Raw genomic sequence first — 18,874 nt, 5'->3', positions numbered from 1 at the left:
GTGTGTGTGCGGGTGTGCCTGTGTGTTTAATACTCTTTTAAGGACAAACACCTCTGTCTGTCTCCTTGATAATTTCCAGCACATGTTACACTCTGGTGGGTTTGCATTGGGAAGCAATTATGTTACCTCATCAAATCAGAAATGTTTTCTTATCATGCTTTATGCCACGTTACACGAGGTGTCTTGGCAGGAAATCTTCGCCCACCTGAATGAAATCAGTGTATCTTTCTTTTTTTTTTATTTTATTTAACATTTTTTTTTGTCTTGTTTTGTTTGTGTTATCCTTTAACATTAAATCCGCTTCGTTTGTTGACGCGGACAAGGCCAAAGTGCATTCCGATCCTCACGGCGTTTCCGAATGTAAAGCATATTGTTCGCATGTGTTCTCATGTCTGGCCTGCAATCATCCGTACGCCGCCGTTGTTTTCATGTTTACCGCTCTTTGTTGCGCCGATGACGTGTTCTTTTTATGTCGTCCGTTTCAAGTCGCGCGTTGCGTGCACGCCGGCGCGGAGCCGAGAGCAGGTATTTAACAAAGGCAAGATGTTTGCTTTATTATCGACATTAACTGTGTAAACACAAAAAGCTTCAAAGTTTCATTCAATGACACTGAAGGGCTGTGGGTGGCTACATCAAAGCGCCATACCTTTTCTCCCCCCTCCGTGTTTTAATGAGAAACAGGACTCACCAGCCTTGACTGAAAATGCCATCTGTGTATGTCTGTTTTTTTTTTTTTGTTTTTGTTTTTTTCTTTCTTTCTTCTTCCTTGTTTGCATTTGTGTGTGTACTCCTCGTATTATTGTAGGAGAAGGTATGTTTCTGGGCACCTGTGTTGTCTTTACACCGCTCTACGGCATGCATGCGGTGACTCGCGTTCGGTCGGTTCGTCGGGTGCAGAGATCCCTCCACCTCTCATGCTTTAGATTTTTTTGAGGACGTGAATCTAATGGGTGATTAAGGTAGAGATGATACACTCGACTCACGGGACAAGACGATACTTGATATTTATTCCATGAGAACAAGACAAGAAATTATTTCTGTTTTCACAAACGGGCTGAAGATTTCAAAACTCAAAAACTGTCTTAAAGAATATTAGTGTCCAAAAGTTGAGTCCAGGTAAATAAGAAATGCACTGAACTTATAAAGCATTTTCTTAGTCATATTGACCATTGAAGCATATTTATACTACGTCAGCTTCCTATGCAGTCTTAACATGTGTAGATTCCCAATTTTAAAAAGTATGGAACTTTTTCTTCCACATTACCATTTACCTATCTGGATAAAAAGAGACTTATTTTTTGGCATAGAAAAAAAAATTATTGGTTTCTCAATTTGATTCTGTTTAATTGTCAAGCAAATAAAGTTATTTTTAAAGTAGATAAATATTTTTTTATTAAATAATACTATTTTGTTGTTGAGTTACTGCCAGAAAACCCACAGTGAAATACAGACACTGATTCAAAAATCCAAACCTTGGAAAGGAGTCTTACCTCAGGGGTTTATACCATTCCTGGGTGTGGATTAAGTACCAAACCAAGCATTAAAATGGCATTTTTTTAAAACTTATTTTTAATAAATAACAAAATGATCACAAATCACAGAACAATAGTCCATTAAGCGAAATATACAGTTGAACCCTTTTGTTCATGATGGTTAGGGACCACAACCACTCACAAATAGCTGAAATCCTATAATACTTGAGACCAGAAATGCTACCAACCAGAATACCTACTTTAATAATTCAAACACTAAATATATGTTAACATAATACGCACAGTGGTCTTCCATATCTCAGTTTTTGGGGGCAACAGCCAATCGACCTCATGTTCCACAGAAAAATCCACAAATAGATGAATCTGTGGCTGCTGAAGCAGGAACAGGCGCTCATATCCACTTTATTTTGAAATGTAATCTAAATTACCATTTTTGCCAAAAGTACAACAAAATGGCCATTCGACACACTACTGAGTTTGAAGGCAAATTCACCATTAGGGTTGGTAATCAGTTGATAACGAATAGAGCGGGAAAACCCATCTTGCCTTGGTGTTTATATGTTAGGAATGTTCGAAATTTGAGTCTGGAAAAGCATGACTTGTGGTGAACCCAGAGCACAAGTCACATTAACCCATCTGCACTTTCTTACTTTTTAAAATCTGTCCACACTGTCTATAGGATTCCAATCAAAGTGGACTGCATGGGTACAAAATGGAAGTAGGAAGAGAGGAAATGGCAACACGTGGGAACAAGACGGGGGTAAGAAGACAGGGCGTATTGACCCCGACCCTTTTTCTGTTGAAATTCACAAACATCTGTGGACAATTATCGATTGATTGTTGTAATCGAGAGTTGTCAACCACCCTAATGAGCAGTTGTTACCAATCAGTCTGATAACACAGCAAAGCACCTCAATAACAACTTCCTTTTCTTACGTTAAAATATGAGTCTAGAAACACCGACTTCAAACAGACGAAGTTATGCTGAGACACCAAGTGAACATCGTGAGACAGACTTGGCTTTAGCGAGAAATATCTCGCCATTTTGATATCACATCTTGTCCACACCCTTACAGTCAAGGATTTAAAAAAAATTGTGCCACTTGTTACTATGTTGACAGTAATCAGACAGGAAATTAGAAGAGACAGAAGAAGGGAAGACATGCACCAAATCCAGGACTATAGCAACCGCATACGCGGCGCCCGATCTGCAGCTACGCCGCCCCAAGCTCTCTAGAACTTTATCATTAGCCGTTCATTTCTTTTTTTTTGGAGGGGACTGAGTGCTTGAATCTTCAACACCACCACCACAACAAAGACTCCGTAACCCCACCTCACCTTTGTAGGAGAAACACAAGCGCAACATGGGGGCATTTTACAAGAGCAATTAGCAGGAAAACTCAGATTGTTTTGCTGCAGAAGGCTGGATTGTGCAGGGAGTCGGTCTATTTAGCTGCTTGACTGGATTGTTCCTGTTGGTTTTGACAGATCAGAAGGAGAAAAAAAAAAAGAAAACTATATTCAACAGCATGAAAAACCAGAGGCTTAGCATTGAGTAAATCAGCCCTTTGTCTTGTTCAATTCCAATCAAAGGATAACCGGGAATGTTTGTTTGACAACAGCATTTACCATGCATTGTTCTGAAGCCCAGAGCCTCCCAAACAAAGACAGATAGGCTTTAAACAAGTCATTTAATTAGCGCCGAATCCCCGGCTTTGGCTGCGGCAACCAATTATACATTCCTGAGGCATGTGCAGGTCCTATTTCACAGGAGCGAGAGGCAGATCCTCTCCAGCCCTGTCTCTTACAGTACATCTCTCCCCTTCCATTTAAGAGAAGGTAAATAGCCCAGACAGACAGCTTCATTAGCCAGCGTCTGAAGAGCGCAGGGCCGATTGTCGCTTAAATAGTGCGCTTTTACTGCAGGCCCAGCCAGCGACCTCCGATCAATTACAGCTGACATTATTGTTTGTCGGGAGCTTTTCTTTTTTTTTTCCTGGACGGAAAAAAAAAAGAAAAGAAAAAAAAACAAGATCAGGCCACAGCTTTAGGTGGAAATGTAATCTTCCCTTTCTCTCTCTTTGCTTCTTTCTCTCCACAAACAATAAATCATTCAGTTGAAGAGATAATAAAGTGCCAAGTAGGAGCTAGTTTAATTTTTGTCAGGGGAAATCTGTCCACAGCAGAGTTAAGGTTTGGGGTGGCGGGGGGCGGGGGTGGAGGGGAGGGTGCTTGCTTTCTCATACCATTTTCAATGACAAAGGCTTAGCTCTGCTTCCCCTTATTTCCCTTCTGTAGGTTTTTATAGCCGGAAAGGTTGAGGTCGTGTTCTCATAAAGAGATTAACCACAGCGAAAGTCAAGTCAAGTGTTGTTCTCAAAATAAATTCTACTCTTTCTTTAATCTATTAAAAAAAAAAACCACATTGAACCTTTTTATTTCTTTTTCTGGTGCGATTCCGTTAAGCAACTGGAAGTGCCGAAAAAGCCCCGATTTAACAGCTTTGTAATCACGCTGTTACCGAGGGCTGTTTTAATTTATCCAATTCATCCTCTGCGATTCGGATCTCTGCTCATCCGAGCGTGAACTCGCAAAAGCACGGCACAACATAATAGCTGAGCTGTTTATATTGGTATTAAGCGATTTGTAGTTTTAATGATGGTAAATAGGAGTTCACCTTTGCGGGCTCCCTCAGGCTTACTTCAGGTAAATTACTCCAAATGTATTGTTTATGCCCTCCAGGAGAGACGGTGGGCTGAGTGCGAAAGTGGGTAGGAGGCACGGGGGGGGGATTGTTGTAGGAATTCACCTCGTCAGGTCTAAACTTTCTATATGCATGAGATCAGCGCAGCTAAAATAAACCTGGTCAAGATGCCTCAAAAGCTTTGAAATAAACATATGTTTTATTGCCGTAGCAAAATCGCACACCAAAAAGTTGGAGAAATACAGACTTCAATGTCTGTAGATTGTCCTCGTATGTTTTTCTCTTCAGCTCACCCAACAGGTTTACATTAGGATTTAGTTATGGTCACTGAGGCTGATTTTGTGTCTGTTGAATCATTTCTGTCTTGATTTGTCCAGATGTTTTTCCATCAGCATCCTGCCGTAAGACCTGGCAACGACCCGTTTTCAGTTTCGAGTAGGAGGACTTCAAGTTTCTCTAGGAAGCATCCTGGCGTTTCAATTTTCAGGGTTCTATGCGACATGTCCAGGTTCCCAGAGCCGACGGAGGGGAAGCAGACCCGCAGCATCACAGATCCACTACCAAACTTAAAAGGATGCTTTTCCACGTACTCGTACGTTTGTTTCGTGCCGAACCCAATTCGAGCGTTTACCAAAAAGTTCTACAGTACTGTCATCTGACCAAAGAACGTGGCTACAATGTTCTTGTAGAGTTGGCAAAATCTGTTTACATTCATGGTAAGACAGAAAAGAATATTTCCTGGTGATAGTTGGCATGGTGACCCAAACATGCCTTTTTTTACTCCAATTTACCAACAGTGGGCTTTGGATGCCTTTACGTCTTGCTCTTTATATAAGGTTGTGTAATTAATTTGGGTTTAAGTCCAACTTAGTAGTAGTCAGAAAGCTAAAAAAAAAAGGGCTTTCCTAACATTTTTAGTCCCCAATAAAACTATTGTGTTTTTCTTTGACGTTTCTAGATCAGTCTGATTAGCTTAGATGAAGGATACAAATATTAAAAAAATGATTCATTCATTTTATTTTTTTTAGAACTGTATTGGTAGGTGTGACAGTAATTCCACCAGCAGGCAATTATTTCTTAACATCTGAGCTTTTTCTCCCTGAATGAATGAACTTTTACGCCCCCTTTGTCACCGGTACCAATAATATCCACTGCATGGCATCGCCGCTTCAAACTAATGTTTGTTGGTTTCTTTGAATAGAAAAAAAAAGGACAAAGAAAAACATGTTGTTTATTAATCTGGAGTTAAGTAATGTTTGGAGCTTACATCACGAACTAGAAAGAAATTACACGTGAATGACACTTAACTGCGTGGCAAAAACCGGCCCATTTCCTGAATGATCTCCTCCTCACCTGGCTCCTTTCAGCCGCAAACAAAGGGATTTGGTGGAGCCTTGTTAGGTCTGTGGCACATTCCCTCGCTGCGGCCTGAATAGGTCTTTATGGGAGAAACACCACTTTGGGACGAGGTGACAAGAAAGGGGCCGGGCCGACGCTGAAAGCGAGACTAATACCCCTCCTTCGGCGCGAACACAAGTCCAGTGTTTTCTCCTGAAAGGCCGTCAGTCAGGTGGGGACGTGAGATTTCGTACGCCCGTCAAATGCAGGGAATAACACGAAGATAAGTCCAGGAACGTTACTGCAGAAACACAGAATGGCTTAGTATGATTTTTAGGTGGCTTTTCCATTACTTTTTTTTTTTTTTTTTTAATAAGGCGACAATCTTTCTCAATGTGCGTCACTGTGCCTGATTGAATGGGTGTAATACATCCACCTCAAAGGCAGAATAAGTCTCTTCTCTCCGGCCCTTGAGTGGCCTTGAAAGCCTGATAGGTAGCCGAGACCTTACCATGTTGTCCCGCAGTAAGTACCCCCGCAATCAGGGCCCTCTGTGGTGTTTTTTAATTGAGCTTAGCCTGCTGAGTGGTAATTGATTCAGTCTGAGCTTCGGCGGAGGCGCCGCTACAAGGTGCAGCTTGGCTTCCGCCTTTCTTTAATCTCCCCCTTTTGCTTTATATTGTCTGGGAATACTCACCACTGAGAAACTGCGTGCTATCTTTCTTATGGAAATCAATGCTTCTTTTGGAAGGAGGTGGAATGACAGAGAGGAGTACTTCTCAGGTCCTTTCATTTTTCAAACCAGTGTCCTTCTCTTTAGAGGCTTCGCCATACAGATCTCCTTGCCCTTTGGCTACTGATGTTTGGTACAAAAAAAAAGAACCGGAGTTGTTTTGTGGATGGCGCCATCGTGTATTTTTTTTTCCTTTCTTTGTTTCTTTCATGCAGATTTGCTTTACTTTCTGTCTTTCTTGTTGGTTTTTCTTTCTTTTCTTTTACCTTGAACCAGGCTGCCAAAGAAAGAGAGAAAAAAAGGAGTGGGAAAAAAAAATCAACGGAGAGGCTCAATCGGATCCAATAGTGTCTATGAGGTTGTTTCTTTTTTCTTTTTTTTTCTTTCAAGCAGTTTTGAGGAGAAGCATCTGAGTGGCGACGGAACGAGACCAAAATGTTTTCCAGTCACTTTTGATCCCGTTCAGTTCAAAGTCCCAGAGGAGAGCCGAGGAGGGGAAGCAGAGAGGGAGAGAGAGGGGGGCTAGCGGGGTGCGCTGGTTGAGCGGGGAGGCACAGACACCTAGCTTTGACCTTCTGTCTGCGCTCGCGTCCTTTGAAAGTCGTCTTGTTTTCATTAAGCCGCTCACAAGCACAAGTACAGGGCCACTGTTTGACTAGCTCCTTACCCCCCGTATGGTATCTTTAATAGACATTTTTTTACATTCTCACGCGGCTAATGTCTTCGGTTTTTCCCAATTAGGGCGACAAATGCCAGGCGGCAGATGAATAATTTAAAACATTTGTAAGATATCTCGCGCGTTGTAATAGATTCATTTGTGCACATATGAAAGAAAATGGAAATCCTTTCATTGTACGGTTTCGCACCCTGTTTTTTTTGGTCTATTCCTGTTTCTCTGGTATGGGGGATAATTGGCCTAAAGTCATTGCCACACTGTAGTCTAACAGTACTTGTTTGTCATTTGCACATTTAACTAGTCATTTGGGTAATGGCTTCAGAGATTGCCCTTGTTTTTAAAGGGATTTTTTTTTTCTTTTTCCCCATGTAAATATTGGGCCGATTTCCATAATGTGCCCCCTTTTTTTTTAATTCATTGTAGAATAACTAATATATCTTTACTGCTAATAACAGTTTATGAAGTCTTACCCCCATTATCTTTATTATTATTGAAGCAGCAGCTATTAATAACGTATAGTAAAATATTTATATGTTTTATGTTAACATGATTTCCAAGAAGTACTGCAATTAGCTGAACTTATTCCACCCTTTTTTTCTATTGGACGGCCTTGTTGAGCCTTTATGTTATTGGCTGAGGGTTTAAACAGCTTTTAGAGGAACAAACGGACCCACACCCTCACAGAACCTCCGCTTTACTCAACAGTATACAAATGTTTGAATACTTTTCAAATAGACGGTAATATTTAGACTGAGAGTCGCTGGTTCTCAAGCGCTTTTGAAGAAAAGGAAGCCCACACCATTACATATCCTCTACCATTCTAAACTTTTCCACATTTGTCCTGATAAACAGTAGTGTTAGGCTGTTGAGTTTATGTCCAATTGCTATTTAAAACAGACCATAACGACATGCACTCCAACATGGTCCTCGGGAGTAAATCAGGCCCACAGCATTACAGATGTCAACTGTAATGCTACCGTACTTAACAGTTGACACCAGCCTCTTTTCCTTGTATTTCCTAACAGATGGTCACGTTAAGCTTTACTGTTACTGGACACTTCTTATAAAGAGCGTCTCAGAGCTGACAGCTTAATTACTACCAGCAAGGGTGGAGTTTTTCCTGCCAGAGCACCACGAGATCCCCCTCTCCCTCCCCACCTGTGACTGCTATCTCACTCATGATATGCATCATTGAGTAACCAACAACCTCCTCTTCATGTGTCTCAGGCCTGGAACTCCCCTTCATGATGATGCCACACCCCCTGATCCCGGTCAGTCTGCCCCCAGCCTCTGTCACCATGGCAATGAGCCAGATGAACCACCTCAGCACCATTGCAAACATGGCCGCTGCTGCCCAGGGCCAGAGTCTGCCTTCCAGAATGGTCACCTCTGTTATAAAGGTAAATTTTTTAAATAATGACACCCTTTTAATTACATTTTTTTATTTTTTTTTTATTTGGTTTGTTTATGACTCCAGAAGGTTTGAACCTTTCATTCCCGTGGTGTAATTCTGTATCTGCGTCAGATGTTTATTTTGGTTGTGTGTGTTTTGTGGCTGCTGGGGTTGCAGGAACGTGTGCCGGACAGTCCCTCCCCTGCTCCCTCCTTAGAAGACAACAGGAGGCCCGGCAGCCACCCTTCATCCCACCGCAGCAGCAGCGTGTCCAGCTCCCCAGCCCACACAGAAAGCTCCTCGGACAGGATACGTAAGTTTGCTTTTTGCGTAACAAACGACATAACCAAATGTATTATTGTTTTCTTTTTTATTTTTAGAATCTAGAGTAGAGGAAAGTCTATAGATGTTCCTAGTAATTTCTTGGCGATCCTTCTGCAGCAGCACACCACAACGGGCTGTCGATGAACCAAGCCCTTCTCGGTCTGTCCCCCAACATTGCCCCTGGGCCTAAAGAGGGTGACCTGGCTCACGACATGAGCCATGAAGTGAAAAGGATGCACACTGACAAAGGTGAGTGGAACTTTGTGAGAAATGCCATCTACTGAAGTGGTTCCCAAATGTCAGACTGTATGATCTGAAGAAGGGATGTCAAGATAATTTTCATTTCGGGCCGTATCAAGATCATGAATTTTACCGATGGGCCGGTTGAGCCAGAATGTGTTGATAAAAACCATAAACAAACTGTTAAAATAGATGCAACATTCGATAAGTACTTCTTAATATTAAACAGTACTGAACATCTTTTCACACTGATTTTGCAGTGTAAATAGGAAATATTCACATTACATTGACATTAAGTTTTTTCTCTTTTACTACATTGTAGTAAAAGTAAACACTGCCAAATGCAGGTGCGAGTTAGCACTCACTTAAACCCAATGCTTTTGACCATTTGTGTGGGAAAACAATAAAATTCTGTTGATTTTGCACGAATTTCCACAATCGCAGAATCACAAAAAGCTGACATAACTTGGTGTTGGAGTCTCAAGGGTCACATAAAGAACCACGGCGGGCCGGATGTGGCCCCCATGGCCTTGAGTTTGACACCTGTGATCTACATTAAGAAGTAATTGTTTCTGACCAAATCACAGATGTAAAATATCTCTAGACGTTCCAGAGTTCTTAATACTTCCTTCTTTTCAGCACACCCCATCGGTTTTCCACAGGATTAGATGTGGGAGCTGAAATGGACAAAGTTGATTTTGTGTTCAGTAAACCACTTGATTTAATCGTGCGGTATGTTCAGTGCCATTATTTTCGCTGAAAGCTCCCAAAGCAATCCATTTTCAGTTTCCTTTTGTGTGTTTTTTTTGGCAGAGGCCTCTATCTCCTGGTATTTCAATGACGTCAAGATGCCATGTCCTCTTAACAGGTTTTGCAGGGCGTTGGGAGGAGAAACAGGCCCACAGCATCACAGGTCCTCCACGCACGAAGCGCCTTACCTCATATCCGTTCTTTGTTTCACGCCAGAAGCCTCGGGGTATTTGTTGCCAATAGCTCAATTTTTACTGACAAAAATAACTGCCTTTAATTTACACATGACAGCTCCGCCATGTGTGCATAATATAAGACATAAGGTTCTGCTTTCGAAATCCCAGCCTGGACTTCCCTTAAAGGAAAACGCTGTTGGTACTCCTTCCTCTCCCGGTCCAAACATGAAAAGAGACACGGATACAAATCCCCATTGTTACAGTTAACTCAGATCATTTTGTGAAAGAGGTATGGTGATGAAAATGTCTCTTTTGTGACTCTTTTTAAGTCTTATAAGGGCTAATCGGTCAACTTTGGCTGTTGGATAGTAGAGGACCAAATGCTGATGGAAAGATTGTAGTAGTTATTAAACCTCTCTATAGAAAACAAACAAGCAAAACATTGGCGTTTAAAAGCGACCATGTTGCCATGGTCTGAACATTGATACAAGTGTTTTGATCTGTGGCTGAGTGTGTTCTGCTGATTGTTTTCTAAACACAAAGGTAGAAACATAAAACCCCAATAAACAAGTCATTATTGTTTTTTTGGGGGGGGTTTTTGCTAAACAACTTGCCTCAATGTTATAAATACAGAAAAATGAAACTAATGTCTATCACCTGAATGTCCAGGGTAAAATTGTTTGTCGCTTCTCTTTTTGTCAACAATTTTTTTTAGCATTATACTATTGTTTCTTTTATTAGTAATAATAATAATAATAGGGCTGCACAGTGGCGCAGTTGGTAGAGCTGTTGCCTTGCAGCAAGAAGGTTCTGGGTTCGATTCCCGGCCTGGGGTCTTTCTGCATGGAGTTTGCATGTTCTCCCTGTGCATGCGTGGGTTTTCTCCGGGTACTCCGGTTTCCTCCCACAGTCCAAAAACATGACTGTCAGGTTAATTGGCCTCTCCAAATTGCCCCTAGCTGTGAGTGTGTGTGCATGGTTGTTTGTCCTGTGTGTCTCTGTGTTGCCCTACGACAGACTGGCGACCTGTCCAGGGTGTACCCCGCCTCTCGCCCGAAACGTTAGCTGGAGATAGGCACCAGCAACCCTCCCGACCCCATTAAGGGACAAAGGTGCAAGAAAATGGATGGATGGATGGATAATAATAATAATAATAAACAGGACTGTAAAGGATAACATGAACAAATCATTAACAATGCCAGCCTCTCTAACACGGTTCCCAGGGCATTTGAAAGAGAAAAAGGCCCACAACCTAATAGATCATCCACCGTACCTAACAGTGGCTCTGAGGTTGCTGTTTGTCTGTTAGCAGATCCCTCTGGTGTGTGTGGGTGTGTGCGTGCGTGTGTGTGTTGCTAAAATGCTCAATCTTAATCTTAATCAGTCCTAGTTAAAGTCTTAGTATCTAACATTGACTCGACTCATTTAACAGAGCTTGGAGGTGGGAATTTTTCTTTTTTTTTTCCATTTAATTGTTTTTTTGATTATTATTTTGTCAGAAAAGCAATTAGAACCTCCAGACAGAAAACATTTCTAAGCATTGTGGATTAAACACAAAATGAAGCAAATAATAGATTTCCGTATTCCCTGTTGACTGGCTGTGCTGTTCTGCGTGATGGAGGGTGGGATGCAGCTGATAATGATATTAAAACCACTGTGGAAATCATCGGACTGTACGCTCCCCTATGGCTGGGCTGACGTGAAGATCCGTGTTAGACCTTCACACGCGGGGTGTGAAGCAGTGAATAGTAATAATTAGCGGGATCATGAGCTGAATTTATAGGTCACAAACCACCTAACTGTGTGTGCATGAGTGTGAAAAAAGGGAGATGGTGTGTGTGTGTGTGGGGGGGGGGGGGGTGGTGGTGGTGGGGGGGATCTCAGAAGAACAAAAGAGTAACATAAACAAAGCCAGGAGAAGAGTCCTCCACCAAGTACCTGGAATCCTCAGCCGAAGCGCGTTCTCTGTATCTTGATAATGAAATGACTGTGATTTCTTTGCAATCCTAGAAAAAAATAAATACATAAATAAATAATTAAAACGCAGCAAGTCACCCCCTCAATCCCCGGCAGCTCCAGCTAGTTGACCCGTGCGCGTCCGCTCGCGGACACACGCGGCGCTATCTTTTGAGATTGTCAATTCCTAATATGTCGCCGGACTTGATTAGGATTCCGAGCTCTCCGGAGTGCGCGCCAGAGGTCTCCGGCTGTGGAAAAACATTTTTATAAAATAACCCATTAATGCAGAGGAGTGCAACTAAATTAGTTACCAATTTGCTGAGCATGAATTAATGAAGAGAGCTTCTCCCGGCTCCAACAGTTGTAATTTTCATAATAACCCCGGACCTTTATTTGGCAGGTTGTTTAGTTTTTTCGTTTGAAGGTTTTCATTAGTCTAATGAGGACTGTGCAAGGGCGAGCAGTCAGCACAATTTACATGAGGAAGCTATCATAATAAATGAGGCAATTTGAATAACATGCACAGGTTTATGCAGCGAGATAAGAGAGATTGTAGCTGCAAGATACAGAGGTAACCAATACATTAGAACCAACTAATAACCAAAGTAATTCCAATAAAAGCTTTAAGTGAAGGGAATAAAATTAATGATAGAAATATTGAACTGTAATGATATGATACACGATGCATTAGATTAATAAAATAAATGTGCCGCATTGTTAAAGGGAGGGGTAAAAAAAAAAGGCCTCGCCGTCCGCAGCTTTGTTTATGGTGAGCTTTTTTAATTAGGCTTGTTCATCGCATCGGTTTGTTTAGATAAATGAGATAACATTCCAGTGGTTTAATGATATCTCTCCACTTGTTTGATCTTTATGATCCTGGCAGAGCATTAAATTAATCTCTCGCAATGCACTCTCAGAAGAGAGTTCGGTGGGTGCGGAGGAAGGATGCGGAGCCTCGGCTCATATGGAGACTATTTAAATAGCCAGACACCTCCGAGACAGCCGCTATAATGTCTCATCGCTCATATCCTGTGAGCGCATCTCTTCTTTTTCACGTCTGTGCTGATGAAGGACAAAGGCTGTTTGTTTTTGAATCAAATAATAAATAAAAAAAAGACAGTTTCTAAACTTGTGTCACCCAATGTGGAGTAGCCAGATGGTGTCTGTTTTTTGTTTTTCTTTGAACTTGGGTCCGAGTTATTGTCCAAAATATGCCTGAGACTGTGATACAGAGAGGCGAGATGATGTGTGAGAGGAAAGAAGGAAAAAAAGAAAAGGCGAGCAGACTGCTAAATGTTGCCTCATATGTGACTAATTGAATTGCTTCAAAAAGCAAGTCTGCGGTGATGGCTTCCGACAAGCCTCTGTCTCGTGAAACAGCAGGTAGCTGACAAACAAGGGGAAAATTTGAAAGGTACGGAAGCCTTTTTGGCTGTAAACTCACTCTTTGGACATCAAACACTGGATATCGTTGGATTTCCTCTGGGAAAATGTGTTTCAGAATGCAAGCCATATGCACTGTATGTATGCTGGAGGAGTGCAGAAGTTTCAGCCACTTTGTTGCATTCCTGTTTGCAGTCCTTAGTGAATACGTGTCAACAAATCTTAAAAAGAAGTAACTTTTTTTGTCTCACCCTGAAAATGTTTTGAAATGTATTCAATTAGGAACAAACAAATCAGACATTAAGATGCAATTCTGGCACATTTTTAGTCACCACTGCTGTTACAATCACTCAGCTGCTGCAACATTTCACAAGGTGGGAGCAAACACTGAACATGTTTTTTCTTTGAACCAATTTTTAAAAAATTACTCAGATAATTTTATTAGTTTTGCTCACGCCACAATTCTAATTGGAATAATTCTTAAAGCAGACTCGTAGCTTCACCAAAACTAGCGGTAGCAAAGTAGCATCATTTTTCAAAGTTGGTTCAAAAAACATTTTTTTCAGAGTATGTCTCTAGTACTTGTACACCTTCTTCTCTTCAGCTTACAGGTTTTCTATAGCTTTGAATGTACTGATTGTAATAGCCTTGAACGTGTACAAATTAACCATTTGTCAAGATTTTTTTTATTATTGATGTCCTACTGAAAGATCCAACAACCCCTGGTTTTCTTGAAGAAGTCACTTGATGTAAAATTTACTGGTATGTTTTAAAAATTTAGAATAAGCAAAAGTTTCGCAAGCATCACATGTTTAATTTGTTATGGTAGGGCTCCTAAACCACTACATGACATTTAATAGCTTCTCGTGGTTGTTATGGAGACTGGGAGACTCGTGACACTCATTTTTACCTCTTTTACTGTAATCCTCACTCTGCATGGTGGCAAAATAAACTTAATCCTCATCCAGTCCAACTTTTTAATTGTTTGTCCAACTGCAGATACGGTCAACTTTAGGCAAATAGTTATTTTCTCGCAGTCATTCCTTGACTCATGGAGCTCAGCACACATTAGACTTTACTTGAAGGTTTTGTTTTCTCACCATTTTCTTTGCCAAGAGTGGCTAGAAGAAGTTGACCTATTTTTTAAAGTCAAATCTAAAAGCCAGAGAAACAAGGATTAACAAATTGATAACAAATAGTTTCTGATTTAACATGAGTGTATATTTTTAGGTTTAAACTTATGCCGTTGGAACTTTTAAGGTGCAACAAAGGTCGCAATTTCCCTTTGTTTTCCATTTTACATCAAATGATGCATTCAAATTAATGGTTGGATTTAAAAACATTTTTGCGGTGTGATATGCTGCTCCACTAAAAGATGAATTAATCTTAAGGCTTTTTTCTACACACCTTTACCAGTAGGCGTGCTGGACGCTGTACATGAGCCCGTACTGCACGCTGCAGTTGAGTGTTCCTGTAGCGCCGAGCTGAGAGGCCTGACGGGACAACGTTATGTAAGCTGATTCTGTAAACCATATTTTAAAAGCGGATGAATCATTGGTAATTTGATATCGGCTCTTCCCTGGTAAATGTATATACACTTGTTGACACAACAGGAGATGCATCCGTAATGTCCTCCAAAGCCTGCTGGACGGAAAGCTGCGGCGTATTATGTCACCTGGAGGCGCATGCTTTCATACCTGCCTGCTCTTAGCCTCTGATGCATGATGTGCCGCCGCAACCGCAGTGGACAGCGGTAATTTGCCCCCTGCCTGTGCATGCCCCGCTGATGAGCGTCGATGCCGCCATGGTCCCAGAATGCAGTTTGTTGGACGAAGTGCAGCTCTGATTAAAGGACTCGCCAACACCTACGGGGCTCGTGCAGAGAAAGGGGTCTATGGTTGGAAAAGAAAAGATGAAAAAGACCAAAAAAAACAAAAGACAATCTCCTGCGTTTGTAGTCTTTGTTCTGTTCCTTCTTTGCATATGCAGTCACAGTGATACAAAGGCAGGGTCGGAAGATGTGGGTGGGGGTGGGGGGCAGACTTTTGGGGTCCAGGTAAAACTTTCTGCATCAATATTGCAGCGTAAATATTTCCCTGACATTGACGGGCACCTGCGTATAGTATCATTAAAAGTTCCTCGCGTTTCGGCGGGAGCTCCTTCTTCTCTTCATCTTTTCCGACTTTAATGTAGCCCTGTTTTCTCTCGGTCCTCCCCGATGTCCTTGGCGTTTGCGAGCTTCAAACACATGCTGACTACCTGACTTTCCCCCAAGTCAGGAGGCAAGATCATTAGCCATCACAACCCTGAAATGTGACTTGGCAGACAATAATGCTTTATGATCAAACAACTTGTCAGTGCGTCCTGTTGAAATGAAAGAGTGCAAAAAAATAATTCAATAGAGGATCAATCAAATTTCCCTCCCCACCCCGTCACCGTGCGCGCGTCAGAGAGGGAGAGAGAGATTGCTGATGGTGCAGAGAGGGGCTATTCCTCGAGGACATGGGGAGTTCATTTGGATATTTGTTCTCCCCCTCATGAATGTTCCATTGCGTGACACCATCTCCCACTAATCACATTTCACTGAAGGAAAAAAAAAAAAAAACCGAGGGGGGATGCTTTTAGGGACGTTGAAAAGAGAGAGGTTCTTTTTAATCTTTGAAATGCCTCAAAAGTGACAGAATGCTTTCTCCTGCCAAGACGTGAGCCTCGGATGGGGAGATAAATATGCTGTGGTCAGCTAAGTGTATCTAGTGAGCAGAGAGGCAAATTTAATAATGCATTATCATTCACTGGCGAAGGTGAAATCTCCTTGTCCATCAGAGGGGCTGAGGCCTGTTTCATGTTACCCTTCACTGCAAATGAACAAGTGCTTTACTCAGCCATACCAGAGATGCACCGCAGGCACCGGTGCTCTGCTGCCAGCCCGGACTGTCAGGGAAAAACACAGGTCCGCAATCAAAAGGGATCAACTCTCTTGTCTTGACTGGAGACATTCAAGATCATCGGTCGAATCTTGTTTTTTTTTTTTGTTTTGTTTTTAACAAAACGCCTCCCTGCATTCTTTGTGTTTCCTCTCTCGCCCCCCCCCCCCCCCTCTCTCTACCCGAGGACAGAAGATGAGTTTTTTTTTTCTTTTTTTACATATCTGAGCATCTGCTATTATGCAGATGATGGCAACGTATTTACCTGAATGCCCTTGGACAACAGCATTTAGCAATTATGAAGATTATGTACAATGCAGCGAATTTGCGATTCAAAGCGATCCCCTTCCTCGCAGCCGCGGCAACTGTTGCAGACAGATAAGGTTGACCCTGAATTTGTATTTCTGTAGTTTTTTTGTTTTTTTTTTTGTCGGAGACATTCGGCGGGCTTGTTTGTATAATTTAATATTTACATGTAAACAGTAATTAAGCGACGCCGCCCCGACATTGCCAGGGCCAGGTTCTTGCCAAGGTAAACATGGGGGCCCCCTAGTATAGCGGTTCTCCACAGTCCATCATGTTTACAGACTTGCTTTTTTTTGTGTGTGTGTGTGTTTGTGTGTGTGTGCTCTTCCTCGGCAAAGCCCCATAAAACACAACCGATTGGATGCCGAGCGCCGAACGCAGACGCTCTTATCGCCTGGCAAGTCTGCGGGCTAACTTGAGGACATTGTGAGTCAAACCTTTAAATTTTCACTCTGTGATAATTACGGCACTATACTTGAGCTTTTATATCCTTTCACAGAGAAAGTAAATCATTCCTAATAAAGAGAGGAAGAATAGGGGGCGGAGGGAGGGAAAAAAAGTGCTTGAAGACTAATTCTCTTCACTCCCTCCCTCTCTGCTCTCTATTCTGCTTGTTGAAAGCCTTTCTTTTTTCCCCTCTTTCTGAGTATTGCAGTCACCTTGACTTTGCAGCTGCAGCCTTATAGTCTGTTGCTTATCCTGCCTAACCCCAGCCTGTCAATTAGGTCTTTAAAAATTAATCTCTTTAACTGGAAATACCACGCCGGCTTCCTTTCCGTCTGCAAATGAAGTGTTATTAATTCACGCGGCGCAAAGCCACTGTCACGAATAATGTTATCAAAACAGATTTCCACACGTTTAACACGTCTCCCCCCCTCCTCCGTTTTAAACCTCTTAAGTATTTTTATGACTGTGAAAACAGGACTCTGCTAATGGATTTGCATCAGTTTTTTCTTTCCCTCCTTTTTTTTTGATGGTGGAGGGGTAAGGGGTATGGGGGTTTTGTGGGGGGCGGCTCTGGCTTTAACGCCAGGCAGTTTGCAGAGCAAGGGGCTCCTTAAGCCTGGGCCTTTTTAAAGTTTACACTTCCCCATTTCCGCCTTTGTCCTTTCATCTCCATTTAAAAAGCAGCTCAGCATATCCGAGGCTGGATTAGCGCCAGGCTTCGTCGACATTCGTTCAGCAGCAACAGCGCGGCGCAGCCTCTCCCTGTAGGATTGCAATGCCAGGCAATGACACCAATGTGTCTGCCTGTACCCCCCCCTCGCTCCCACCCACCTTCTCCCTACCCATCTCCCCCTGCCTCCCCATCATCCTCCTTCACTTCCCTCCTCCCTGTAGAAAGTAAAACGCAACAGAGCTCTGATCAAGCAGCAGGCTATCTGGCCAAGCACACCAAGCTCACACTTGTTCTATTAAAACCCGATGATTATGGGGGGGGGGGGGGATTTCCTCTCTGTTTGTTTGTTTGAATGCTTAATTATCAATATGTAATTGGCATGTGCGCTGCGATGTTGAGCGCGCGTTTCGGTGGCACATCCTCGCTGGAGAGCGCGCCGCTATCGGATGGAAGCAGGGTTCCCCAGCCGACGTCTAAGTTAAGCTGCGGGAGAAGTTGCTGTAATGAATTGGTAAATGCTAAACAAAGGAGAGCTGAAACAAAGAGAGAGGACGTAAATGGTTTGATGATTAGCGGGTCAGAAAAGATTACAGTAGCGGGGGAAGGGGGGGGTGGATTCGGTGGTGGGGGGTATACAGTACAGATGATCCCCTTCTGAAATGGGAACGATTCGGGCAAAAAAGCAAATCGATAGGCGAGGCCCGTTTAATCTCAACGATTCTGCTGTCGATAAGCGGAGCTGGACAACGGGGGTCAATATGCAGAGACAATCTGAACACCTTCAAAGCGCCTCACGATAATGTCCTTCGCCAAGTATTATCCTCTCGACAGTTTGGGCTCTTAGTCGATAGGTGAATTAGGGAAATCTATTCTGCCTCTTTGCCTTTTTCTTTTTTTCTTTCTTTTTTTTCTCCCCTGGGACAAAAGTTTATTTTACTCCTCCTGATGGTGACCGAAAGCTTAAGCTTATGGATTCCTCCCCGTGTGGCTCCTCACCTGAACCTTCCCCCTCTTTCCCTTTCTTCTCCCCCTCTGCCTCGTTTCTTCCAACTCCGCTCGTCACTCTGCAAAACGCCATTCTGTCTCCACTCTTGCTCCATTAAGAGCTCATCTGAAGGTGTGCGCTGGTAGAAACAAAAAAAAAAAAAAGAAGTCCTGCATGCTTTTATGCAGTCATCACAGTCAGCCAAGCCTGTAATCCTCAGAGGTCCGATAATGACATAGCCCCCTGCATTTATTACACGAGAAGAGAGGAGAGGAGACGGGCAAAACGCTGACTTTGAACAAATGAACACTCTGACCTTTATGCAATAAATATGACATGGGCCGCATAAAAAGACAAGATATCTTCCTCC

The 18,874-nt window shown here is 42.5% G+C and overlaps 1 protein-coding gene across 3 annotated transcripts in view; it reads left to right on the top strand.

The window, feature by feature from the left end:
* Nucleotides 1-18,874, top strand: part of dachd (dachshund d) — a 135,473-nt gene that overhangs the window by 95,675 nt on the left and 20,924 nt on the right. The window contains exons 4-7 of one of the 3 annotated variants that reach the window (XM_081601195.1): nucleotides 2,173-2,253; nucleotides 8,172-8,344; nucleotides 8,515-8,650; nucleotides 8,779-8,910. In XM_081601195.1, the coding sequence (XP_081457321.1) occupies nucleotides 2,173-2,253; nucleotides 8,172-8,344; nucleotides 8,515-8,650; nucleotides 8,779-8,910 (522 nt within the window). The remainder of the gene's footprint in view (nucleotides 1-2,172; nucleotides 2,254-8,171; nucleotides 8,345-8,514; nucleotides 8,651-8,778; nucleotides 8,911-18,874) is intronic. The other 2 variants (XM_081601214.1, XM_081601204.1) reach the window with 2 other exon arrangements.

The sequence above is a fragment of the Poecilia reticulata genome, chromosome 2 (assembly GCF_904066995.2).
Source record: "Poecilia reticulata chromosome 2, P_reticulata-male-v2, whole genome shotgun sequence".
Taxonomy (NCBI): Eukaryota; Metazoa; Chordata; class Actinopteri; order Cyprinodontiformes; family Poeciliidae; genus Poecilia; species Poecilia reticulata.
This window is presented reverse-complemented; position numbering and strand designations above follow the sequence as displayed.